General features: G+C 49.3%; 2 protein-coding genes across 5 annotated transcripts in view; both read right to left on the reverse strand.

The window, feature by feature from the left end:
* SNX27 (sorting nexin 27) overlaps positions 1-3752 on the reverse strand; it is a 13076-nt gene extending 9324 nt beyond the window's left edge. For both annotated transcript variants that reach the window (XM_087943302.1, XM_087943301.1), the window contains exon 1: positions 3138-3752. In XM_087943302.1, the coding sequence (XP_087799428.1) occupies positions 3138-3490 (353 nt within the window). In that variant the 5' untranslated portion in view covers positions 3491-3752. The remainder of the gene's footprint in view (positions 1-3137) is intronic.
* A 1271-nt stretch (positions 3753-5023) lies between these two features.
* Positions 5024-26479, reverse strand: TUFT1 (tuftelin 1). Of its 3 annotated transcripts, none has more exons than XM_087943315.1 (12): positions 26070-26479; positions 12778-12852; positions 12184-12288; positions 11168-11251; positions 10041-10103; positions 9304-9420; positions 8843-8971; positions 7678-7772; positions 7474-7579; positions 7294-7377; positions 6686-6783; positions 5024-5721 (listed from the first exon to the last, which is right to left on the reverse strand). In XM_087943315.1, exons 1-12 carry the CDS (start codon positions 26277-26279, stop codon positions 5658-5660), a joined length of 1230 nt encoding a protein of 409 aa, XP_087799441.1. In that variant the 5' UTR covers positions 26280-26479; the 3' UTR covers positions 5024-5657. The 3 variants fall into 3 exon arrangements, with proteins under 3 accessions (XP_087799441.1, XP_087799442.1, XP_087799443.1); XM_087943316.1 differs by lacking the exon at positions 26070-26479 and adding an exon at positions 21336-21452; XM_087943317.1 differs by lacking the exon at positions 26070-26479 and adding an exon at positions 13346-13565.
* Positions 26480-26578: the final 99 nt, after the last annotated feature.

A 26578-nucleotide genomic window follows, 5' to 3' on the forward strand; every position in this document is an offset into this window, starting at 1 on the left:
CTCAGCCGGTCACAAGAAAAGCAAAAAAACAGGAAGGAAACGGAGTCAGGCTCTCCAAGCACATGCCACGCGCTGAGATGGGTCACTCTGCCCCTTAGCCGGGCTCCCTTCCTTCCTCCACCCAGAGACGGCTGCCGGGCAGCCAGCGGGCAGCGGGCGCCAGCGCCTGGGGCTGAGTAAGCGACATGTGACAGCGGACCCCCCCAGAAGTCTGGCTGCCAGGAGGGGCAGCGGGAGGGGGGAGAGCTGCAATGCCTACAACACCCAGAAGCATCCATGGCTTTATGTTTAGACCAGGGGTGTCCAACCTTGGCAACTTTAAGACTTGTGGACTTCAACTCCCAGAATTCCTCAGCCAGCAAAGCTGGCTGAGGAATTCTGGGAGTTGAAGTCCACAAGTCTTAAAGTTGCCAAGGTTGGACACCCCTGGTTTAGACCATAAATGTTTTAAATGTTTGGAACAGGACTTTCCAACTTTTTAAGACCTGTGGACTTCAACTCCCAGCATTCCCCAGCCTAGGAATTCTGGGACTTGAAGTCCGGAAGTGTTAAAAGTTGCCCAGCCTTGGCCTAGACTTTAGGAGGGGAGGGGGCACCTGAATGCAAATCATGGGACCATGGGGTTACTGCGACGGTCGTTAAGTGTGAAAAAGTCCCTTTTTCAGTGCTGGGGTAACTTTGAATAGTCACTAAGTGAAGCATTGAAAGTCAAGGACTCCCTGGAAGTGCCATGGAAGGACCGTGTCCCCCCCCCAAAAAAAATAAAAAAATACCCCATCAGTTTTTAAGTTAAATTTCACATTAAGAGCTGCTCTGTCCTTGCAGATAATCAGCCTGGGACTCAGCAGAAGTTTATCTTATCTTGTTCTTTTCACCCGACAGCCAACGGACTTGGTCCACAACTTGCAAGGAAGGCACGCAAACACAAACACACACACACACCCACAGGCACAAGGGCACAGGATCTGCAGAGAATCACAAAATGCTATTTTAACCTCTCCAGGAAACATCGCACAGCAAGCAAGGAATTAAAAAAAAGAAGACACACAAGGAACTGAAAATGGAAACTGAACAAAGGGAGGGTGTCAAGGAGCAAATGGGCCTTGGAGGATGAATCCAGCTTTCCAAAAGTTGTCACCCAGAGTGAGAGTGATTGGACAGCCACTTGTCTGGAATTGTATTTAGGGGTTGGGCTAGAAGATCTCCAGGGTCCCTTCCAGCTCTGTTCTTTCTATGAAGACCTTGCCTGGTCTGCACAATTGTGGGTCTGCTTTGTGTATTACAGCTACTTTGATATACAGCCAGTCCTTGGTTTAGTGACCGTTCAACAGATGGGAAAAGGAAACTTACAACTGGTTTTTTTTTTTTCCACATTTACGACGGCTGTGGCATATCCCCCATGGCCGTACGGTCCAAATTTGGATGCTCGGCGACTCGTAGTTACGAGTCGCAGCGCACCGGGAGTCATGCGATCCCCTCTTGCGACCTCCTGACCAGCCAAGTCAACGGGAGAAAAGCTGGATTCATTGAATGTCCGCGATCCTCACTTAACAACCGCAGTGATTCACTTAACAATGGCGGTGGAAAGAACGGTTGTAAAATGGGGGGGAAATCTTTTCTTTGAGATCAGGATTGGAGCCGAACAATTTCACCTCCACATGCAAAACCTCTTGGAGGAAACCCCCCCACCATTAAATCTCTAGTTTGCATCAAGTGTCAGCCCCCTCCCCACTCGAGGCTGGGAACTACAACACCCAGCATCCTGTGCAGCTGGTGGGCGTGAAGCTTCCAAGCATCAGAGTAAAAAATAAATAAATTAGATTGCTTAGAACACGAAGACGAGTTTGGAAAAAAATCAGCCACGTTTAAAGACCCTGCCTGGAAAAATGTGCCCCAAAGGGGTAGCTGGGAAAGGCTTATGGGAGTTGTAATCCCAGATTGACAAGCTAGCAGCCTCGCAGGCCACTATGCTAAAGACTTTTATATATAATAATATATATATATATTATATATAATAATAGGAGAAAAGAGGGAAGACTTTTCCTACACAAGCCTCCAAGTATATTTGCCAGGCATAGTAAATAATATTGTTCTCCTGTTAAAAATTTCCCTTTTTCCCCCACGCCAAATGTGGATGTTTTATACAAATAAGTCTCTTTAAAGTCCTTTTTCCCCCTTGCTCTTCAATGAAACAAAACCAGCAGAGAAACTTATAGAAATTATTATAATCATCAGAATGGCCCCACCCCAAAGGCTCATACACACAGACACCCCTTTAAAAGGAGCAGAGCGGATAGACTACAAAGCCCATCTCCACAGAAGGTGCAGGGGTCATAGGTCAAGGCGTCCATTGGCTGCAGAAGAGAGGGTTCCTGCCCCAGTTGGCTGTGGAAGATGGGAGCTGCAGCCCACTCTTAAAACACCCCCAATTCCCGTAAAGGCGGGGAGGATGGGCGCTGTGGTCCTACCCCTCTTCTAGACCAGCCATGGGGTACATGATAGGAAAGGTGGAAGATGGGCACTGTAGTCCTTGATGAAGACGGATGGGGAGACCATGCCTGATGGGAGGGTCCCAGGAGGATGGGCTGTGTAGTCCTCCCCCTCCTCCCAGGTCAGGACTAGAGGCTAAGGACGATGGGAGGGGCCCTTCCAGGTGGGGAGGATGGGCGCTGTAGTCCTAGCCCTCTTCTGGACCAGCATGGATGGGGAAGGCCGTGCCTGACGGGAGAGGCACGCCCTGTGAAGATGGGCCCTGTAGTCCTGGGCGGATGGGGAGGCTATGGGTGAGGGAAGGGGCACACCCCCGTGAAGGCGAAGCAGATGGGCCCTGTAGTCCTGAACCGGCATGGATGATGGGGAGGCCGGGCTTGACGGGACGGGTGGGGAGGATGGGCGCTGTAGTCCAGGCCCTCTCCTGGACCAGCCTGGGCGGGGAGGCCGTGCCTGATGGGCCAGGGCTCCTGCGGGCATGGGCTGTGTAGTCCTCCCCCTCCTCCCAGGCCAGGGCGATGGGAGGGGCACGCCCCTTCCGGGCGGGGGAGGATGGGCCCTGTAGTCCTGGGCCGGCGGGGGCGCGAGGGGCCGGGGAGGGTGGGCCCTGCAGTCCGAGGGGGGAGGACGGGCCCCGGGCTACTCACACCTCCAGGATGCGGTCCCCCTTGCGGACCCCGGCGTGCTCGGCCGCCCCTCCGCCCAGGACGGCGCTGACGTGCTGCAGCGGCGCGTAGAGCTCCCCGTTGATGCTGCGCAGCTGCCCGCCCTCGCTGACCTGCCCGCGCACGTTGAAGCCGTAGCCGGACTCCGACTTGACGATGCGCACCACGCGCGGGCCCGGCAGGGCGGCGGCGGCGGCGGGGGGCGGCGGCGGGGGAGCGGCGCGGAGGGGGGGCGGCGGCGGGGGCGAGCACGACGGGACCCCCGCCTCCCCGCCGCCCCTCAGCGGGCCCGGCAGCACCGAGCGCGGAAGCCCCTCGCCCGCCTCCTCCGCCATCTTGGCGCCGCCGCCGCCGCCGCTGCTGCTGCTGCTGCCGCCGTTCTAGGAAACCGCCCCCCTCCCGCGCGCGCGCCGCACGCACGCACGCACGCACGGGGTGTCACGCGCCGGGCCACGCCCCCTCCGCGGCGCTCTCTCTCTCTCTCTCTCAATCTCTCTCTCCCCGGCTTCCGTCGGCGGGCCCCCCCCCGACTTGCAGGGAACGCATGCGCGGCCCCTCCGCAACGCTTAGCAGGCAAGTGCGCAGGCGGGAAGGCAGGGAAGGGTCCCGCGCGGTCCTTGCGCCCGCCGGGTTAAACCATCTCGGGTTAGATAGACTAGAACAGGGGTGTCCAGCTGGCTGAGGAATTCTGGGAGTTGAAGTCCACAAGTCTTAAAGTTGCCAAGGTTGGACACCCCTGGACTAGAGGTTTCTCTCTCTCTCTCTCTCTCGTCCTGCAGGTTTATGGTAGAACTGAGGAAGCTTCTGGGAGGAGAAGCGAAACGTCTTCAAAAGAAAAGGAGGGTGGGGGGGAAAGCAGAAAGTCCAGTGGGGTTCTTGAAGGGGAAAAAAACAAACAAACCCGAAAAGCACCTTTGGGACTATCTTAGGTAGATTGTCTTTAGCAGCATTGATAAATCCCATCCCGTTGGGGAGCTCAGATTTGAGGGGGGGGGCTGAAAGACCTTGAGGATGGACTACTTGCAAAGCCCTGCTTGCGGGGCGGCCCTTGGAAGTTGCACCCTGGGTGGAAAGTGGAATCCCCGCCCAAAAGTCCACAAAAGTTTGTGAAGTTTGTTCTTGAAGCCTCCAGATTTTCCTGCTAAAAAGCCCACGTTCTCACCCTTGGCAGCTTTTAAGATGGGCGGACTTCGATTCCCCGAATCCCCCAAGCCGATAAGAAATAAAACAACCCCTTTCTGGCAAAGTAACATGGATAGGATTGTTCCAAGCCACCCATTAGGAGCCACGTGCCATTCCAGTTCAGTAAATAATTATTAATTAGAATTGTAAAGGATCTTGAAAGTCTTCTAGTCCATCCACCACCACCCCTTGCCTCATCTGAGCTTGTTTGCAAATGCTCCCAACCTGTTTCTGATTGGACCAGAGCCCAAAACTCCCTTTGATCCAGATCAAAAAATGAGGAGAAAAAAAAGAATTTGTAAGTATGTCGAAAACAGGGCTCCAAGAACTGCAATCCAACCTGGTTACAGAATGAACCCATTTTTAAAAGTTCTGGAATACGTGGAATCTTTTCACTCGTCCAGTGAGGCCGGATTTATCCCACCCGAGGGGAAGACATACAAAACAACGAACCAAGTTAATGCTAAGCCAGCTTAGGCTGCTGACCAAGCCCGTTTCCTGGATCATTAAGATCGCTGACCTTTAAACGTGGTAGATGGCAATTGAGGGTGTTAATAAATAAACGTTTACTCCTTATCTAGGTGCCAACCGAGCAGGATCTTTTGGGAAAACGAAGCTTGGGAGTCTTTTTTTTTGGACACAAACCAGGATCGTGAGACAAGTAAAAGAAAAAAAAAAGGCACTTCTTTAAACACCATTCTTGCATTTATTTCATAGATAAATATGTACAGACACACAAAAGGGTTCTAAATTAAATTTCAAGGAACCTGATCTCTCGGAGCAAACAGGGATCTCCGGCTTGGTTTTGTTTTTAATTTTGGGGAACGAGGGTTGAAATGGGTTTTAAAATAATGGGAGGGACTCAAGGGTTTCTCCACGGTGAAGAGGAGACAGTGGGAAGCGCCTCGCTCAGAAGGCAAAGGAGAAGAAAAGTTATTTATTTTGAATTAAGCTTTATTCACTGGAAGAGCCCCTTCTCTCCTCCCTCTCTCAACCCCAAAATAAGTTTGCAGGAGAACCAAAGCTCTGAAACTGGGTTGGGAAGCTTAAAAAGCATCGTCCTTTTTCCAAAGTGAATCCACTATCCGCTCGCTCCATTTTCCTTCTGCAGTCAAGCGTTTCCTCCTCCTCCTCTGCCTCAATGCAATTAAAACCCACAGCTTTTAGGGTCTTCCTGCTCGTGCCAATGCCCTCCCTTGGCACAGGAGGGGGGGGGGTGAGGAACTTGGGGTAGACGAAGCGGCGAAGAAGAGGCAGCAGCCGACGTCCAGCGGGTCTGCAGTGGGCACCAACTTCCCCAGGCGGAGTCACAAATCCCATTCATGTCTCCAAGACTCGGATCAGGGGCAAAGGTTTCGGTCCCAGGGGCTTGGTGAACCTTTTGCTGGAGGGAAAAAGAAATGAAAAGAGAAATGAAGGGAGGATTGGAAAGGGGAAGGAGGAAGGAAGAAAAAGGAGAGAAGGGGAGAGGAAGGAGAATTAGAGAAGGGCAGGGAGGGGGGATTTGAAAGAGGGAGGGAGGGAGAAGGAGAGGAAGGGAGGAAACAAGGTAGGAGAATTGGAGAAAGGGAGGAAGGAAAGAAAAGAAGGATTGGAGAAAGGCACGGAGAGAGGGAGGGAAAGGAGAGAGGGAGGAAGAAAGGAAGGGCAAGGAGAAGAAAAAAAAGAAAAGAAGGGAGGGAGGGAGAAAAAGGAGAGAAGGGGAGGAAGAATTGGAAAAGGGCAGGGAGGGAGGGAGGGAATTTGAAAGGGGGAGGGAGGGAGAAGGAGAGGAAGAGGAAACAAAGGAGGAGGAATTGGAGAAAGGAAGGAAAGAAAAGGAGAGAATGGGAGGGAGGAAGGAAGGATTGGAGAAAGGCAGGGAGAGAGGAAGGGAAAGGAGAGAAGGAGGAAGAAAGGAAGGGCAAAGCGAGGAAGAAAAGAAAGAGGGAGGGAGGGAGGGAGGGAAGAAGGGGAAGATGAGAAGAGAGGGAAGGAGGAGGGGAAGAAGATAGAAAAAAAAAGCCATCGTAGAAACGCGAGTGGGTCTCCCGAGAGCTCTGGTGCCCTCTGAGCTTGTTTTCCTGAAACGTTTCATGACCCAGCTAGGTAACCACATCAGTGCAAGGAAGAGTGAGGTTTGCTGGCTGTGATTCTCTTGCCTAGGCACCCTACCCCCCATCGTCCTGATGAGGTTACCTAGCTGGGTCATGAAACGCCTGCAGCAGAAGCAGCCAAAAGTCAACTCACGGAGCTAGGAGAAGGGGTCCCTCCCGTTCACCAAGCAGAAACCCCCAGACTGGTCCAAACAAGGGCACCGTGTGCGTACAACGGCGACCTTCGCACTCGCCCCAGGCCCGATGGCTCACCTGCTGACCGTCTCCGACTTGGAACGGGTGCGGCTGAAGGTCCCGGGGTTGGCCTGCTTTTCGATCAGGTGTTCCATGCGGTCGTGCATTTCCAGGTTCTTCCGTGCAGGAAAAGAAGATTTTTAGGGAGAAACTCATGCCGGAAAGCGCGGGAGAGGTTCCTTCCTTATCGATTGCACTACCTTGCGGGCGGGGGGGGGGGGGTCCAATTTGCTGTAGGAAAGTTCCCACCCCAAAATCTGGGCTCAGAACCGGCCCAGCCCCTGCATGCAGAGCCCATTTCCTGACTCAAAAATGGGATAAACTCAACTTTTTCTTCTGGGGTAATGGAGGGTGTGCGCCTAGATCCCAGCAGTTCACCAACATTCCACCAGGGGGCGGCAGCAGAGCACAGCTTTGCAAAAACGCCCCCCAGCCTGGATTCGGCAGGCAGGGAGAGGAGGGGCTGCAGGATAATCCAAAACCCATAGAAAAGATTCTAGTCCTCAACTGTTCCGGGCATGCAGCACCATGGACAGCTGCCACGCAAGCTTATGGACACGCCTCCCACCCCCCATGTCCCAGTTGGCGCGACGTCAGAGTCGCCAAATAAAGAGCCGGCTCCTCACCTCGGCCTCCAGATACGCCACTCGCTCCTTGAGCTCGTGAATGATGCTGTCCTTGGACTGGATCACCGTCTTGGAGTTCTGCAGCTGAAGAGAAAAGACACGAATTCGGAGTCCGTTTCCCCAAACCGGACCGCCCCCCCTTGTACGCCCCGCCCCGGGATCCTCGGCCGCTGGACCAACCTGCTCGATCATCTGCCGGACTTTGCGCTGTTGACTCTTCAACATGTCGTCCAAGTGGTGGATCTTCTCCCGGAGACCAGCCACCTCCTTCTCTAGCTTGGCCGACCTGCGACAGGGAAACCGGGAAACCGAAAGGCATTGGTGGGTCGCAAAGCTCTTTGCCAAATCGGTTCCCCGGGCTCGGCTGCTCCGCGGCGGCCTCACCTTTCCTGCTCGGCTGCCTTGTCCTTCTCCGAGCTCCGCAGGTCTTCCAGCTGCATTTCTCCATCTCGAACTTTTTGCAGGAGGATCTGGTGTTCCTGTGGAGGAGGAAGAGGAAGGCGAGGTAGGACGGAAGGCGCGAGGCTGAGCCCGAAGGGGGGGGAAGAGAGGCTCTCTGCTGTCTCAAAACGCATGTCAGTTCCCCAAAAGAGATTTCGACGACGGGTTCCCGCTGGCTTATCCTGCTCGGGGGGATCCCCACCCCACAAAACGAGCCTGTCTGTATCCCGAGTAATCCAAAGGGGTCTCGGGAGCAACGGATCTCGATGGGTCTCGCAGCCACCAGGAGGCAAGACTGTCTTTTTCTCCCCGTCGTCTTGGACTACAATTCCCATCGTGGAAGGGAGCAGAAGCTCCATTCCATAAGAGCAAAGGCCTCCCCAGGCACAATGGAAAAATGACCTCCACTCCAAAGGAGGAGGGGGAGAGGAGGAGGAGGAGGAGGGGAGAAGAGGAGGAGGAGAAGAGGAGAAGAAGGGAGAAGAGGAGGAGGTGGGGGAAGAAGAAAGGAGGAGGAAGAGGAGGGGAGAAGAGGAGGAGAAGTAGAAGAAGAGAAGAAGGGAGAAGAGGAGGAGGTGGGGGAAGAAGAAAGGAGGAGGAAGAGGAGGGGAGAAGAGGAGGAGAAGTAGAAGAAGAGAAGAAGGGAGAAGAGGAGGAGGTGGGGGAAGAAGAAAGGAGGAGGAAGAGGAGGGGAGAAGAGGAGGAGAAGTAGAAGAAGAGAAGAAGGGAGAAGAGGAGGAGGTGGGGGAAGAAGAAAGGAGGAGGAGGAAGAGAAGAAGGAGGAGGTGGGGGAAGGAGGAGGAGGAGGGGGTCCTGGGTGCTTTCTGAGCTTGGTTATTGGCTTGTCGACGTTTCATGACCTAACTAGGCACCATCATCAGTGCTAAAAAGGAGTGAGGTTTCTGAAGAGGAAGCGGAGGAAGGAAGAACGTATGAAAAAAAGCAAGAAGGAAAAAGGAAAAAAAGAAAGGAAGAGATAAAGAAGCAGAGGAGAAGAAAGGAAGGGAGATCCAAGAGGAGGGGGGGAGGAGGAGAAAGGAAGAAAGAAGTCAGATCAAAGAAAAGGAAGGAGGAAAAAGGGAGAAGGGAGAGGAGGAGGAATTTATACCTTCTCCATGCCGGTGAGGAGCCGTTGCAATTCTTCCAATTTAAGGTCCTTCATTTCCAGTTCCGTTTCGGCTTTCCGGAGGGCGATGCCCGAATGTTCTGCTTCTCTCCGATAATGCGAGATCGACGTCTGAGCACAAGAGGGAAACCCAGATTTAACACTCTCCCCGCCCAGATAGAAACCCGGGATAATTGCGGGCCTGCCGAGATCCCCAAAAATCTTTTCTCCCCTGCTATAAAACAGGACTAGATCCCAGCATTTTTAACGTATGCCAATGAGCGTACGTTCAAAGCGACAATAAAGCTATTCTATTCCATTCATAATTCTATTCTATACCTAATTCTACTTCGACTATTTCTAATTCTGTTATTTCTAATTCTATTCCACAGTCTATATTCTATTCTTATTCCTACTCTATTGCAAAAAAAAAAAAATTCCATTTGCAACCCAGGCTCACCTACCTCATAGGCCGCCCGATCGGACTGATGCCTCTTCTCGGCTTCCTGAAGTTTTGAAAAGAGTCTTTTGGTTGTCTCGCGCATGACGGAGATGTCCTCGGTGGGATAGGTGGGTTCGTCCTAAGCGCAGAGAAGGGGATTTAATCCCGGGGAGGGGTGGAAAACCGGATTGACTCACCACGCGAGAACTCAGAAAGAGGTATAATAATAATATGCCCATTTCATCACTTCCTGTATTACAGGAAGTGACGAAACAGGCCTATTCCTCCTGAAAAGCCTTGCAGAGGCTTTTTCCAAGCCTCTGGGAGGCCGAAAAAGGCCTGAAATCAGTAGAAAAAGCAGCTGTGAGGCACATGCACGTGCAGTTTGCATGCAGCTCGCGTGCCAGCACAAATGGCTCTGCGTGCCACAGGTTCGCCATCACGATCCTAGGTAGAGGCAGATTATTTCTTTCTTTGGGCACAATGAGAATGTATCTGCAGAACAAAACTCTGTACTGTCAACAGGAAGGGCATCTGGCCAGTAAAACGCTCTGCTAGCTCCATCAGTTTCCCAGACTCCACCCCGTAAGGGATTACGGTGTTGTTAAAAGATGATGATGACTCCATGTAGGGAACCTCACTGAGCGTCGCTGGCTGGTGGACCAATAACCTTTAAGGACTGTGCACGAATATTAGAATAAAAACGGGGAAAGCCCAAGAATTAAAAAATAATGTAAATTTAAAAATCCGGGCGCTGACCTGGCTTATAGATACGGTGCGGTACGTCACTGTCCGAAGAGGCTGGAAGCCGTTTGACTTATTCTGCGTTATCAGAAACGAAGGAAAAATAAACATGTCGTTAAGCATGGCACCGACGGCACCAATCCTTTCTCTCGGAAAACGGGGTGATGGAGTTTGGCGAGGAGACGTGGCGAAGGGTTGTCGATCCCCCCCCTCCAATTCTGAAGTCAGGGCCACCCCTTTCCGGGACCGCCGAGGGCCCCATTGGGCGTGGTGCGTGTGCAACTTGTGCCAAGAAACACAACTCAAGAGACAGAGTCAACAAGGCTGTGCCAGCCAACCCAACATCTGGGCACGGCTGGGACGAAGGAGAGGAGGAGTGAATCAGCCGGCTAAACAAGCTGAGTTTTGGTGCCAGGGAGGTTCATAGCATCACCTGCCAAGCTGGGGGGGTTGAGAGAACTCCTTTTTGGGCAAAGCTGGAGAGTTTGGCAACTCGACCCAGGCTGTCAAAGTAGGCATGGATTTTGGGGGTGGGCGGGAATAAAAGTCTGTCTTTTTGTGCAAACAAACCCCAAGTGATTTTCAACGAGGTTTGATGGCAAAGCACCCAAAACCGCAAGCAAATTTTTTTGCAAGGAAAATTTGAAGAGGGGAAGGGGGGGGTCCAGCTATTCTCCAAAGCCCCTGAAGGCAGGAGAAGCCGCAACGGATGGAAACTAAACCAAGGAGAGAAGCAACCTGGAATTAAATAGGAATTTCGTCACCGGGAGGACAATTAAGCAGTGGAACAGCTTGCCACTAAAAGTTGTGGGGGGCTCCATCACGGGAGGCTTTCAAGAAGAGCCATGCTTGAGGAAGGGGCTGGACTAGAAGACCTCCCAGGTCCCTCCCAACTCTCTTTATCCTGTTTTTGTTCTGATTTTTGTTCTGACTGGAGCGCAGGTCTCTCCATCACGGGGTGACATAAATTTTTATTTTTATTTTATTTTTAAACGAACGGGGCCCAAGAAAACTTTGAGAACTTGGCCCAAGCAGGAAGAGAAGTTCAGATTCCCACCCACCCCATCCCAAAACGCCAGCTCCTCAGGCGGCCTCTCCCCCGTTTTGACAGCTGGGGCACCACGGCGAAAGGCGCCAATTACCTCTGGGTGACAGCTGTCGTTTGTCAACGGAGAGGGCCCGTTTTCGTGCTTCGCCCTGTCTTCGGCCCGGGCTTTCAGGTACACCTGAATCACGACAAGAGAGAAACCACAACACCCATTGGAGAAAGAGAGAGAGAGAGGAAAGGGTGTGTGTGTGAAAAGCCAGACTATTGCTAGAGCAATTTTTCCTGGGCTCTGCCACAACGGTGCACAAAAACCGGGATTAGGAAACGGGGAGGCAGGGAGATTGGAAAAACACACACACTTTCTCTCTCTCTCACACACACACCGAGCAGCCTAAAAAAGCAGGTTGCACCGGTTCTGCAAACAAAATGGCACCCTGGGCGGCTCAACATACACAAAACCTTCCTTGCAGAAAAAAAAATAAATCTCTCTTTTGCCGGATGCTGGTCTGTGAAGGCGAAACTCCTTGAAGCCAAGGAAGGAGGAAAAAAACAAAAAGGTCCTTTGGTTTCTTCCTATTTATATATATATATATATTTTAAAAAAATTAAATGCAGGTAGTCCTCAACTTACAACGGTTCACAGTAACTGTTCTAAAGTTAAAACAACTGGGTTGCTAACTTAACGGTGGCGTTGATTTGCTTAACGGCTGCGGTGAGAAAGGCCGTAAAAGGGATGGGAAAACTCACTTAAATGTCTCACTTAGCAACGGAAATTTGGGCTCCGTTGTGGCCATTACATCAAGGACGACAGGGATATATTAAATTGGGGTCCTTGGTGCTGAGCTGGCTTGTTTTCTTGCAAATGTTTCATGACCGTAACTAGGTAACATCACCAGTACTAGCCCTGACGATGTTACCTAGTTGGGTCACGAGACGTCTGCAAGAAAACCAGCCAGCTCAGAAAGTACCTTTCATTTCAACCCTGAGCTACAAATATTCTCTGTTTTATTGGTATGTTAAATTTATTTTCCTCGCTATCAAACAAGGTCGAAGGGAGGGAGGGAGGGGTTAAGTCTGGCATGTTCTCCTCGCCCGGGGAAAGCCCCTCACCTTAATGATCTCCTCTTCCCCCTCATTACACTTGACGCATTCGGACGCCAGGGTGTGGCTACTCGTGGGTCGGCTGGCCACCATGGCGAAGGCTCTGCCCACCGGCTATCGCGAGAAGACACAGAGAAAGAGTTAAGACGGGGAGGGGGAGATAAGAGTTCAAAGCCAGCAAAGACCCCCAAAATACACCCTTTCTCCACCCTCCAGAGGCTGGAGTGAAGAAGGAAGTCAAAACCACTCTGGTTTTGTTTAGACCCAACGGCGTCCAACCTCGGCCATTTTAAGACTTTCCTCGGCCATTTTAAGACTTGTGGACTTCAACTCCCAGAATTCCCCGGTCTCAAATCGAGGTTAGGCAAGCTGGATCTCTTTAAGACTTGTGGACTTCAACTCCCAGAATCCCGCGGTCTGAAGAACTCTGGGAGTTGAAGTCCACAAGTCTTAAAAGAGATCCAGCTTGTCTAACCTCGATTGAGACGGGAGGAAGCCGAACTTTCCCAGCGGCTGAAATTCTGCAAAAAAACCAAAACCAGAACGAAGGTTGCAGAAATGGGGTTGGCCTACCTCGCAGGGCTGATCGGCGCATACACTCACCTTTTGCTTTATTTGGTCAGGTCGGTCCCCGGGGAGGTCATTCTGTAGGGTCAACCTTAAGACTTTGACGCTGTCCTGAAGTCACCATAAGGAGAGAAATCGGAAAGAGAGGCAATTAGCACAGTTTGGCTCATGCAAATGTATTCATTCATATTTATTTTAATTTATGGGCTGTCCCACTCTGAGGGTGTCTCTAAGTAGAAGGGGAAAACGTTTCCCTAGTTTAGGTCTGAGGAGAGGAAGAGAATGCAAAAAATATATAATTTTCGGTGGCACAGGGTTTGTTGTTTGCAACACACCAGCAGTGGGAGAGACGGAGGGGAACCAAGACAAGATAAAAACGATATTCAAATCAGGCTGTGATTGAAATTAGGCGCGGGAACCTCATTTCCCTCTGCAAATGAGCTGCTTAGTGTGCCAGGTGTCTCCTCCACCAGATGTTCCCATCCAACGCTGATGGATCCAGCCGCTTCCTACGACGCCTGCCACCCCTTCATGACGGCTAACGCAGGTACTTCTCAACTTGCAAGTTCATTTAGGGACTATTCAAAGTTACAACAGCACTGACCATCCTCCTGCCAGGCCACATCAATTGTCAACCGCAGCAGCGACTGCCCCGTGGCGACGTCTGTCAAACATTTTGATCTCCGGATGAGGAAGGAAGAAAATAATAATCCTCGTGTCTGTTTTAAAACTACGCTCGAGCAGGCAGAAACTACCGGCAACTTTGCCTTATCCTCAGCCCTAATGGAATGACACCTTCCCGGACGGCGTCACCGCCTCCGTATCTCCAGAAGCCATCAGGCAAACAAATAAAAGTTAACACGCGGGACACCGCAACCTTGCCAAATATGGCAGCGGAAAAGGCAGCCAGCCAAGATCTGGTAGGTACAGGTGCGTCATTGCTATCGGCTGCCTGCCACGCTGGAGGTGTGGCTGCCGACTGCAGGCCACAGCAAGAAGGTGGAGGAAGAGCAGGAGGGTGAGGGGGGGGGGGACAGCTGGGGAAGCCCCCCCCCCCTGATCTGATATAGGAGACCAAGAGTCATCCCCCTCCTGGAAACATACCAGAATTCCCTGGTAAATCTCTCGCAGACTTTTCCTAGTTTTACAACGCTCACCTTGCAGGGTGGACTTTCGGCCACAGGAGGATCCATGCTCCTTAGCCGGAAGCCACCATAACACGGTTTGAAAGTGTGAAGAATTTCAGATATTTGCAAGACCGTGTTTCTCAGACGTGGGCCCTTTAAGAGGTGTGGACTTTTGACTCCCAGAATTCCTGGCTGGGGAATTCTGGGAGTTGAAGTCCAGTTAAAGGGCCCACATTTGAAGAACACTGATTGAAGAGATTGCCGTTTCTGCCAGTTAATAACATTATTTAGGGCAAATCCTTCAAACAGAGGTGTAAAAAAAATTTAAGACGGAAAGGCAGGTTCTTTTGTTAAAAAATATCTGTTTGAAACATAAAAGAAAAATGGGTCTGTGGTCAGGAGGAAATGAACCCCATGAAAATTATGCAGCCTACAGGCTCAATTCACCGGAGGTTGACTGAAGAGTAAGCCCTATTGAGGGTTTCCTATGTTAACTAGAGAGATCAAAATCCGAGAAGTTGGTTTGTGGCGCAACCACTAATGTCTGTTTTTTTTTCCCACCGAAGGCCGAGAATAGCAGCGATTCTTTGGCTAAACTTTTACGGAATTCCCCACCCAGCATGAGTCCAAAGTTTTATTAAAGTTCCTTTCTGCTTGGAAACCATTTGTGGACTTTAGCCTGGAAACGAGGGAAATGAAAGTTTTCAGGATCAGAATTAATTCGTTGCCTGAGAAACGGGTTGAAACGCGGAGCAAACAGTCAAGGAAATGATTATTTTTTGATATTACTGCCCTGAAAAAAGTTGGATGTCACTCCTTCCTTCCCTTCTTCCTTTCCTTTTCTTCCTTCCTCTTTCCTATCCTCTCTTCCTTCCTTCCGCATTCCCCCTTTCTCTATTTCTTCCTTCTCTATTTCTTTTTCTTCTTCTCCTTCCTTCCTCCCATTCTCTATTTCTTTTTCTTCTTTTTTTCTCCTTCCTTCCTCAGTCTATTTTCCCTTCCTTCTTTCTTTCCCTCCCTCTTTCTTTTTCTTTCTCTCTTTTTTCTTTCCTTCTCTCTTTCTCTTTCCAATGCAAATCTCCATCCTATCAATTCCGGCAACGTACCGAAGATGCCACCAACAGACACCCCCCTCCATACTCTCAAAAGTAGAGAAACCATTTTGGGCGTCTTTCTCCTAAATTGTTTTTCCTCCAGAGATCCAAGCTTACATCCCGTCTGCAATCCAACGCAACTGGAAGAAACCAGGTTTGACAAAGGGGCTATCGTGCCTTTGTTGGAATCTGATTCCAAGGAGGAGATCGAACAGCTGACAGGGAGTGGGAGTGTGGCTCCGGTGGCTGTGGAGGAAACTGGGAACAGTATGGCTGGACATTCAGAGGAAAACCCAAGGCCACCCCCTTTTCATCCTAGAGCACGCAGGGAGGAATGGATAAGGGAGCAACATGGGTTACGGGGGAGAAAAAGGCCCTGATTCCCTTCATTAGCTGCAGCTGGGAAAATAGGATATAAAGGGTGTTTGTGCAAAGCACCTTGCTGGAAGCAAAGCGTGCATTATCTTTGTCACATCTTCCTCCCAACTGTGTGTTTTGTTATCTTTTGGAAGTCTGCAATTCCTTATCCTGCTCTGTCTGGTTAAGTGCTGCAGCTTGTGGTTTGTGCTGGTTTTTATTTATGATTTATGTGTACTTTGGGTTCGGACTGAATTTCTTCCCTTTAAAAACTGTTCTTGGGAGGGTTTGCTTTTCTTCTGCCGAAGATAACTGGACATTGGGGGGCCAAACTGGAGGAATTAAAGGGACTTTACCTACTTTTGTGATGTTGCTGCTTTTGTGCCACGTCCCTTTGGGTCATCACAAGGGGTACGACTGACTGATAGCAAATGGGGCCTTCACAGAATCCGCCACCCCAAAACAAAAAACACAAGGAGCCATTCCAGAATTCCCTTCACACACACACACACACACACACACTTTTGCTGTTGTGCACTCAGCGGCTAGCCAGAGTTGCAATCTCGCTCTTCAAAACTGGCACGACAACTTTGCTTTCCAACAGGGCTGTCAAAACACCCGTTAGGATCAGTGACAATAAATTCCGAGGAGGGGGAGGCGGCTGTTCGGATCCCACCCTTCCCAGGAGCTGTGCCGCATTTCCTGAGCTAAAGGGAGCCCCCTTTTTTTCTCCTCGCCTGACCTTCTGCTGAGAAAGCCCCGTCAGCTCCATTTTAGTTAAAGAGTTCTGGCCAGATGCCGGAGAAGGAAAACCAGCAGCATCCAAAAACACATTAAGTCAACAACAATGAAGCCTTTTATCTCGTGGTGTTCCGGGAAGAATCATAAACACGCCTCTAGAGAAGATCCAACCCCACCAAAAACCCTCCCTGGGTATTTTTTTTTTTTTTTTGACACACTGCCATTGTGCCTACAGGGGGGGAAATGACAATAAAGGTTATATCTTATCTTAACTGGACCCCACAAACAGAACAATAGAGGTGGATGGGACCTTGGAGGTCTTCTAGTCCAACCCCCTGCTTAAGCATATCATTCCGGACAAAATGGTTGTCCAGCCTGTTTTTGAAAGCCTCTGGGGATGAAGCACCCACAACTTCTGAAGGCAAGCTAGTCCACTGGTTGATTTGAGCAACCATAAATGCAATGGGTAAATAAATAAATTGGGAAGTCCAGCTGGCAGGAAGGAAGTTATAAAGTCAAATTAATCATGGCTAGGGGATACGAGAATGGCTCCTTTGCTCCAAACTAGGAGCAGAAAAATTCGTGGTTGCAACTCCAGGTGCAATCCTACAGGTGGAAGGGGCCTTGAAGGTCTTCTAGTCCAACCCGCCTTCTTCAAGGCAAGAGACCTTATAGTACCACTCCGATCCAATGGTTGTCTGGTCTACCTTTGAAAACCTTGAGTGATGGAATACCAACAAGATTGCAAGGACCATAAAAGCAAGAAACTCAACAGCCTTGAGTCAAACAGTAAGTTACCGAGATGTTTCCTCAAGAATATTTACCCATCAACAGGCCAGATCAGAGTCCAAGGTCTTCAGAGAGTGAAAGAAATACGGGTAGTTTTCCCTTCCTGGAAGACTTATCAAGATAATTCTGGAGTTGCATTTTTATGGGAAAGATCCATAAAAAGCATGAGTCAACAAGAGGGAAGGAAAGTCAAGGCTCAGAAAATTGGTCCACCATCCCAAAATTAATTGGCGAGAAGAAGCTACATCAGATGTTGTTGGGCCAGCACAAATGTGGAGATTTTGTCCAGTAAAAATAAGCACATGGTGCCCACAAGCTATCAGCTCGCAATCTGTCCCGTAAGGCTATCTTTTTACGTATATAGTTTATTTATACATTTTCAATTAACATATATAAGGGCTTTGTGAATAGTGTATCGTCTGAGTCAGTTGCTTACATAAGGAAAGTTTTCCCCATCTCCTAATTTTTACTTCTAAGATCCAACCATTTAAAAAACAAACCCCGTATTTGAAAATATTCTGCATCTTCCTTCTCTTTTATCTTTAAAGTCAGACTATCCTCGTGGTGGCGAACCTATGGCACGTGAGCCCCAGGCAAATTTACCTCACTGCGCATGCGCGCGCCTCCCAGCTGATTTTCGGGCCTTTTTCGGCCTGCCAGAGAGGCTTGAGGGAAGCCTCTGCAGGCCGAAAAATAGGCCCGTTTCGTCACTTCATGTATTTCCGAAAATACCTGAAGTGGTGAAATGGGCCCATTTTTCGGCCTGCAAAGCCTGCAGAGGCTTCCCTCAAGCCTCTCTGACAGTCCATAAATTAGCTGGGAGGCGCAGTGCAAGTAAGGGGGCATGGGGGGAAATTGCGCAGGGCAGGGAGCATGGAGGCCCCGTACGCATTGCCTTCTGGAACAGGAGCCTAAAAATGTTAGCCACCACTGGTCTAGCCTTGAACAAACGGTCATAAGTCGAGGACCAGGTGAATTTGGGATTTAATGAGGGCAGCCAGAGAAGCCCACAATTTAGGGAGGAGGAGACAGGCTGTATTTTTTGCAAACCTTTCACAACCAGGGAACTGGTTTATTTTGTGAGATAACAACTATAATTTTAAAATCCCCAGGTTGAACGTCTCATATTAAAAAGAAAAAAAAAGTCTAGCTAATGTTGTTGAAAGCCTTAACTCATCACCTCATTCTTTTTTTTTAAGTTGTTCTTTCTCATCTTCTAATTACAGCTAATAATTCTGGCTTGTAATGAGCTGGATTATTCAGATTTTTTTTTTTAAAGTTTCTTTCAAAAAACGAAGTCTATAAAAACAGCTCAATGGGCCTGGACCGGGTTACCCATACATTCTTTATTTTCAAGCGGGCAACGCTGGGATCCGGGTGGCCAGGCAAACACTCTGTACATGTTCAGAGGTCTTTTAAAAAAAAAAAAACTTTGAGAGTCGAGGAGAGAGGAGGAGGAAGAGGAGGAAGGAATGTCTGCAATTCAAACCTAGAAAAAAGAGGAGGAGGAACAGAAGGTAAATTTTCTTGCCAAGTCGTGGATAAAGTTGGAGGCACCGAGGCTGTAAATATTCCAAGAATCTGGGTGGGAAAATGCAGGCAGCTAGGGAAGAGAAAAGGGGGGGAAGGAAGGAGGAAAGCAACACCCAGTACATTTTCAGGAGATGACACTATCCAGACATGCTTATCAGCCAGGTTTTAAGGAGGGGCGGAATTCTGCAATCTATCTTATCCGTGGGAGAAAATTTAATCAAACGCAGCTAGTCTGATAAGAAAGTTGAGGAGGAGGAGGAGTTGGAGAAGAAGAGGAGGAGAAGGTTAAGGAGGAAGAGGAGGAGGAGGAGGAGGAGGAGGAAAAGAAAAGGGGGAGGAAGAGGAGGAGGAGAAAGTTGAGGAGGAGAAAAAGGAGAAGAAAGCGGAGGAGGAGGAGAAAAAAAAAAGAAAAAAAGAGGATTTTCTTTATCTTGGGAAGAGACATTGAGAGCGTCTCTGTCCTACGTCCAGGCAGTCCTCAACTTATGACAGTTCGCCTAGTGATGGTTCAGAGCCACCACGGTGCTGAAAAAAAAGGACGGCCATTTTTCACGCATCCATCGCGGGCTTTTCCCCGTGGTCGAAATCCTCAACCCTGACTCGGGAGTTACGACGGTCGCGATGCTTCCCCGGGGGAGGGGGGTGTCGCGCGATCCCATTTTGCGACCTCGGGAAGCCCGATTTCCTTAACCACCATCTGGCTAACTGAAGGGCAGCGGTTCGCTTAACGACGGTGGCTGGAAAGCTGGCTAGTGGATAATCCTAACCCCAAATTGTGTCATTGTTTTCCCGCTGAGCCAGGTGGGGTTTTTTTTTTTGTGAGTTTCACCTGGTGAGGTAGCGGCTTCAGAATTAATCATCCTTGTTATTTTTGTCTCAGAGCTGTTGTTTCTTATGTCCTTGAATCCAAAGGCTGCAACTTGACACCTCGGCTGCTTAATCCAGGCACATCCAACCTCAATTTCCATTTAAGGGCAGGCTTTTTAAAACTGCAGATACCTGGTTCGCTTGCAATCCTCCTTTAAGGGTTTTCCCAACATTTGTTGCCAAATTCGGAAACTCACCTTGTTGGGAACATTGATTTAGTAGGCTCCTTAAAAAAGTACTTCCTTATTTCATTTAAAAGAGAAATTAAAGCGTGATGGTTGATGTGACTCAATAAACCATTGCCGTGTTTACCCATGGGGGGAAAAATCCATCTTTAATACAAAATGTGTTTTAAGAATGCCATTTTTTTTTTCTTTTTAAATCCCCTTTGAAATAATCCAGTCACAATTAAATTACTGGATAAACCACAGACACATTTAAAAAAAAAGTGATAATTATCAGACCTCAATGCTTTTGTACTGCACCCAAAGAGCTATTTTTAATTTATAGAGTTCGACTATGTCTAGCACTTTGCCTGGTGTACACAATAAGGGTTTCATTTATTTAGGAATTATTTTATTTTACAGGGATATGGGGGGGGAGAAGAAGAGTTTAGATATGACAAACAACTAATATCAAAATAAATAAAATTCCTATGCTTTCCAGGAGGCCTACCGAATCGAAAGGTAATTCAATACAATTCAACCACAGGACTCCTTAATTTTCCAAACTGGGCCAGGGACCAAAGTGAGTTATCTTGCACACACCCTGCTTGGAAACACACACACACAAACACACAAATTCTCAGATGTTACGTAAAAAGACAGCTGCAACACGCCTACCCATGCCTGCCTCCACAGAGATCTGGATGTCTGAACCAACAAGGCCATCCATCGTACTTTATTCCGAATTCTTTTCCCATTTTAAGACTCCCCAAAGGGGGATTTATCAGGGTCACGTTTCCACCCCTCCCCGAAAAGGCTTAAATTTAAGATTAATTTGGATCCAGAATCGAGGCTGAGAAGGGAAAAGAGAAGCGGCATTAAGTGAATCACCCTTTGAAATAAAAGTTGTGTATGTGTGTGTGTGTGTGTTTTTTTTTTTGTGGGTCTGTTCACATCCATCGCACAAGTTCCAAAGGCGGAATTTGGGGATCCAGGAATAATATCCTAAACCGTAATGCATTTTCTGGGGAGGGGGGGGGAGAGTCGGGGTCAATTCCAAGGAGAAAAATACAACTTTTGCATAGGGAAGTTGGAATCTATCCATCAATCAGAGATATTGATGAATTATTACCTATTGATCAGGTTGGGTGTCGTCAATGTTGAGCCAAAAGCATGTTTTTAAAAGGCCAAAAAAATAGAGGGGGGGCCCTATCTTTGAACACCGACCCCCCACACCCCAATTGCAAAAAAAAAGGGGGGGGAGAGATGGAGGGCGCTTCTCCATAGGCAGGATTCCAGCTCCCATAAGCCACAGCCACCAGACAAGCTTGGGGGACTTGTGGAGAGGAGGGTCTTCATGCAAAGCATCTTCTTCTCCCCTGGGAGGAGGAGGAGAAGGAACTCTGCACGTGGTCAGGGGCAGTCTTGGGCCCTTCGTTTGGCCTCTGGGGTTCCTCGCCAGGAAAAGGCAGCGGATTCCCCCTTGCCTGGATCCACCCAGGAAATGGGTCCCTTTTGGCGGCTCTCCACGCTGCACTGCAGGCAAAATAAATTCAGGAAAGGTGGCAGCCGGCGCGGAGTTAAATAAAATAAAATACGATTTTATTTTATTTTGGGGGGGGGGGAAACGCTCCCGAGCGGTCATTAAAGATTGCAATAGGTATCTATCTCTATTGCAATCTGCCCTATACCTATATTTATATATTGCAAAAGGTCCTTTGCTTTGCGTGTTTCTACCTCGTTATCTGATGCACGTCGCTGCCCAGAACTTTTTCCCATGCCGAAGACGGCAATTTCTGCGCTTTTCCAACCCAAAGCAAAGGTTTCTCCCGGCAGAAAGTTAGCAATGCAAAAAAAATTGCAACGGTTAAAATCAACCTGCTTTCTCCCCGCCCCCCCGGGCTCCGCATCTGCTCGCTTACCGGCTGCTCGTCCGCCTGCTGGAGCTGCACCAACGTGCAAAGGGAGCGCGAAACGCTCATCTTCGCCGCGAAGCTCCGGCGCAAATGAGGCGGGGACCGCCACGCCCGCCGCTTATATATCGGCCACGCCCCCTTCTGACGCCACCAGCGTTCCGAACCACTCCAAAGCCACGCCTCTTTTGGGGGAGCACGCTGGCGGCGGCTGGCCACGCCCCTGCTGGAAGGTGGTTGGCCGGACTCCAGGAGTGGAGGGGGGGAGGAAAGAGCCTCTTCAAGCTCCGCCCCCTTGACTCTCTGCTCCCGCGCATGCGCCTTGTCCTCTAGGGTTCTGTATCTGAATTTTGTAAAAGTAACTTTATTAACTAAGGAATTAGGAATGGGGGACTGGGGCAAAGAGGAAAATAGGCGAGCGGATGGGAGGGGTGAAAAAAAAAGAAAAAAGAGAGGCTGATGTGCGGTTCCCCCCAACTCAACTGCTGGACTACAGTGCCCATGGTCCACAGCCAGCTGGGGCTGTGCCTTATGGGAGCTGGAGGGAGGCTTGCCCTACCATGCGCCATCCACCTGCTCCAGCCTCTACCAAAGGGACCTTAACTTGCATTAGAAGCAAGTTTGCATTGGATTTGTTTGCGTTTATTGGATTTGATAATAAATATGATAAATAAATAAATAAATAAAATATCCACTTTATTGCTTCAAAATAAGGCAAGGCAAGGCAAGGGAACCCATACATTTAAGCTACGAAAACACCCAGATGTGGGAGACCGGGAGATAAGAGGATAGAGGGGGGAAAAATAAAACAAAACATAAAAACAGCGGTGCCAAAAATGGAAAATCGTAATTAAAAGCCCTTTAAAAAAAACCTCCTTCCTGCCTGTCCATCATCATGTCAAAACTGTGTCAAAAAAAGCACCACAACCAACAAAGGAAAACCCTAAGGAGGATTCCCCCCAGGGGGTTATTGAGGGCGGATAGGTGTGGTGTTCAGCTGCCTAGAACTGCAGGTGTTTTCAAATTTTATTGCTTTTTCCATAAAATGGCAGCCTCAGTGCCATTTCCTGTCCTGTCTAGAAAACAACAATAACCATAAAGCACCCACAACTTTTGCAGGAATAACAATAATTCCTTAAAATCCTTCGCCGCCCAATTCTCGGCGACTGTTATTAACGGCGGGTCCTACGGCTGTAAAGAAAGGTCCATTCAGCTGAATTGGGCGGCAGAATAAACGGAAATTAAATTTTATTTAAAAAGCTCCTTTGAAGCCAATGTTTTTCCAATCTTGGCTGTTTTGAAAGAGGTGGACTGCAACTCCCAGAATTCCCTGCTGTCTGGGGAACTCTGGGAGTTGCAGTCCATGAAGGGGGTAGGCTGGGGGATTCTGGGAGTTGTAGTCCACCATCTTTAAAAACGACCAAAGTTGCAAAACTTGACGTTCAGAAGGACGACGCCAAAAATGTTCTTGGTTCTCACTGAGCTGGACAATAAGATTCGCGTAAAAATCACCTCCAACGCAGACCAAGTTGAAAAGGCCAACAAAGGAGCTAGTCCTCAGGGAGGCAAGGAAAAGGGAGACGTCCCTTGTATTTTCCTCGGCTTGTTTTTCCAGCACCTGTTAAATCCGTCCTCTGGGCGTGTGAAAATTTGCCAGCCAAATTACAGGGATTCTTCTGCCAAAATTCTCCCCGTTGTTGAAAACAGATCCTGGTTTCTGCTCTGTCTCCTGGTGGGGGGGAAGAAAAAAACTCCCCCACCCACCCAACTCCACCCTCTGGTCTGTTGCCAGCCTTAAAATCAAGTTTTCCAAACATTCGGTCCCACAAACAACACCAAAACACACCCTTAATGGTTTGGCTGAGTTCTCTTCTACGGCATGTAAACCTAGGTTTGTGGCTCAGTCATCGGGGAGACACATCCACGCAGCCACCGAGGCATCGTCAAACCCAGTTTGGGGTGACATGCGAAGCCAATCATGGCTGTCTAAACCCAACTTCTCTTCACCTGGGTTCAATCTCAAAGCCAGGGAAGGAGTCCTCGACTTACGGACCGGAATTTCCTTCACTTAAGCAAAGCACTTGTTCACCGAGTCATTTGAGACGGATTTCACCACCTTTATTTTTTATTTTGCCACCGTTGTTAAGTGAATCATGCAGACGTTAAGTGAATCCAGCTTCCCCGGCGATGTTGCTTGTCAGAAACTGGTTAAGAGGGTTGCAAAAGGGGATTAGGTGACCCCTGGGATGCTTCCACCGTCATAAATGCAGAGCGACTGTTTGGCAGCGTTTCACCCTTACGATTGTGTTTCACCCTTACGACGGTGGTCAAAATTCGGATGCTTGGCAACGGACTCATATTTGCCATGGTTGCAGAGTCCCGGAGAAGCGTGGTTCACTTAACAACCTTGTTACGAATTTAACAGCTGTGGCGATTCGTTTAACAACGGTGGCGAGAAAGGGGACAAGAGGGAGCCAAATTCGCCTCACAACCATCTCATGTAGCAACTGGACTGAGGCCTCCATTGCCGTCGTAAGTCGAGGGCTATGTGGGAAGCCACTGAACGACACCAACGTGCAAATCTAGTGCCTGGCTCCCCAAATGGCTGCCGTTGGTTGGTTCTCCTCCTCCTGGCTTTTCATTCTTCCCACCGCCGGGCAGGCCGGAGGCCACCAACGCGTTGACCTATTTGGGATCGGGTGAGCTCCGTTGATCAAAGCGTTGCACTTTGCAACCGGGGGAGAAACAAATCTGCCCAACAGGTCCGACCGGATTCTGTCGTTCGACATGCACAAAGCACGCTAGTTTTCGTTGTTGCTGGCAAACAAGCTCGGTGCACGTCGAGCGGAACGACGGCCGTCTGAACAGTTTTTTGTTTTTTTTAAATGGAGATCTATATATCGGATGCCATTGAGAGGCCGTCCCTTCCCGTTGCCCCAGAGGCTTCGCCTGTCAAATGCGTCTGGATTTTCTTTCCAAAAGGATCGAAATTGGCTTTCTCCAAAGATTTTGTGTCCTCCGTTGAGGCATCTGAACTGTTGGTTGTAATAAACTGGGCTATAATTTTTTTAAATATTTATTTTTATCCATCCATCGAATCTATCTATCCTCTCTCTCTCTCTCTCTCTCTCTATCTATCTATCTATCTATCTATCTATCTATCTATCTATCTATCTATCTATCTATCTATCTATCTATATATATATATATATCCCCTCTATTATCTACCTACCTATCTACCTCTCTATCTATCTACCTACCTACCTACCTATCACTCATCTATCTATCCCATCTATCCATCCATCCATCTAATCTATCCTCTCTCCTTCTCTCTCTCTCTCTCTCTATATATATATATATATATCCCTCTCTTTATCTATCTATCTATCTATCTATCTATCTATCATCTATCTATCTATCTATCTATCTATCTATCTATCCCTCTATCCATCCCTCTATCCATCCATCCATCCATCCATCCATCCCATCTATTTGTCTGTCTGTCTGTCTATCCCTCTATCCATCTATCTATCTATCCATCCATCCATCCATCCATCCATCCATCCATCCATCCATCCATCCATCCATCCATCCATCTATCTATCCATCCATCCATCCATCCATCCATCCATCCATCCATCCATCCATCCATCCATCCATCCATCTATCTATCTATCTATCTAATCTATCCCATCTATCTATCCCTCTATCCATCCATCCATCTCTCTATCCCATTTATTTGTCTGTCTGCCTCTGTCGATCTGTCTGTCTATCTATCCCATCTATCTACACATCCTCCTTATTAATGGAGCCTTGTGAGCAAAGCGGATGCACAATCAAGCGGATGCCTGACAATATTTTTCCTTTCAATTTGTTGGGGTTTTAGCCAAATAAGCATAAACGTAAGAATAACCGTCGGAAGGGACCTTGGAGGCCTTCTAGTCCAACCCCCTACTCAAGCAGGAATCCCTGTAGTATTTCACACAGATGGTTGTCTAAACTCTTCTGGTGTTTCCCCACCGCCTTTTTCTTGGAGGTTTGAGAAACGGTGCGGCAGGGCTGCCAAGATGCAAATTTATTTCACCGAGGAGGAATGGAATAAATGTCAGGCAAATTAGCCCGCTACGAACAACGCTTTAAATCAGCTACTCTCACACCGTAGCGGATGTGAATAACCACCGGCGTTTGTTTTCTCTCTCGCTAGGAAAACATGGGTTGTGACCATCGTAGCACAATAACAACTGAAAGGCCGTTGTGTGCTTTGTTTTCCTTTCGGGGCTGTTGTTCAACAAGAGCCGGGAAGAGTTTGGAAAACTCGCCAATGTCATTTTACGGCAGGTCTTTTCATCCATTAGGCTGTCCAACCTGCCTGGGGTGTCGTTTCTCCAACCAGACGGGGGGGGGGGGGATGCAACAAGAGTTTGGCAACAAGTGAAGCCAGCAGGGTGTTTTTCTCACTGAGCTTCAAATCAACATGCCGGGAGAAACGTTTTGGGAAAACAGCCAGAAAGGGTTTAGAAAACAAAAGACACGAGAAACTCTGGATTTTGGGGATCGACTGCACTGCCGGAAGAGGCTCTGTTTAGGATCAAACACCCATCTGGGAAAAGAAGGGAAGAGCAAGCCCATTTGGACACCAGTGAAAAGCACAATAACACAAGAGATGTCCGTGCCTCCCTTCCAAACACACACACACACTCTCTCTCTCTTTCTCTCTCCATGGATGCTGTGTTCAAGACTTACCTGGATACACCACCATTTGTTCTTCTCCTCCCTGGCAGGACCGGTGAGGGGAGGTCCAGGTGGGTTCCCCAGGGCCGACGCCGGCAGGGAGAATCTCCTGCACCGGGCCCAGAGCTCCTTGGCATCTCCGGGGTTTGGGCCTTCCGTGCACCACCATCTTCTCACCTGCCCTCCGAAGCTGCCCAGCCGGTCCTGCCGCCACCTCTCCATCCCTGCGCGTCAAGGTGTGTCGCTGGGCCTCCTCCTCCTCCTCCTCCTCTTCTTGAGGGTGCCGTAATTGCTACGTTCCGGAGCGGTGAGCTCATCCTGTCCACAGCAACGCAGCTGCCCTCCTCCTCCTCCTCCTCCAGCACCTGTACGCCCAGCAGGAACCAGTGGCTGGAACAGCTGACTGGGCTCACCCAAACTGGGCAGAGGTGCCTTTCCCCCGACCCGAGGAGTGAAGGAAGGAGCACAGAGACAGAGATAGATCAACAGAGTTGGAAGGGACTTTGTAGGTCATCTAGTCG

Source organism: Notechis scutatus, chromosome 14 (genome assembly GCF_049901735.1).
Source record: "Notechis scutatus isolate UNSWTSFEM ecotype Mainland chromosome 14, rNotScu1.2, whole genome shotgun sequence".
Taxonomy (NCBI): Eukaryota; Metazoa; Chordata; class Lepidosauria; order Squamata; family Elapidae; genus Notechis; species Notechis scutatus.

Excerpts from the sequence above, each read along its gene's own strand:
- TUFT1 (XM_087943315.1), bottom strand. The coding sequence starts at position 26,279 with ATGGAGAGGTGGCGGCAGGACCGGCTGGGCAGCTTCGGAGGGCAGGTG. Across the intron at positions 11,252-12,183 it reads GGGAAGAGGAGATCATTAAG|GTGTACCTGAAAGCCCGGGC; the intron begins GTGAGGGGCTTT and ends GTCGTGATTCAG. Across the intron at positions 7,773-8,842 it reads TCCTCACCGGCATGGAGAAG|GAACACCAGATCCTCCTGCA; the intron begins GTATAAATTCCT and ends CCTCCTCCACAG.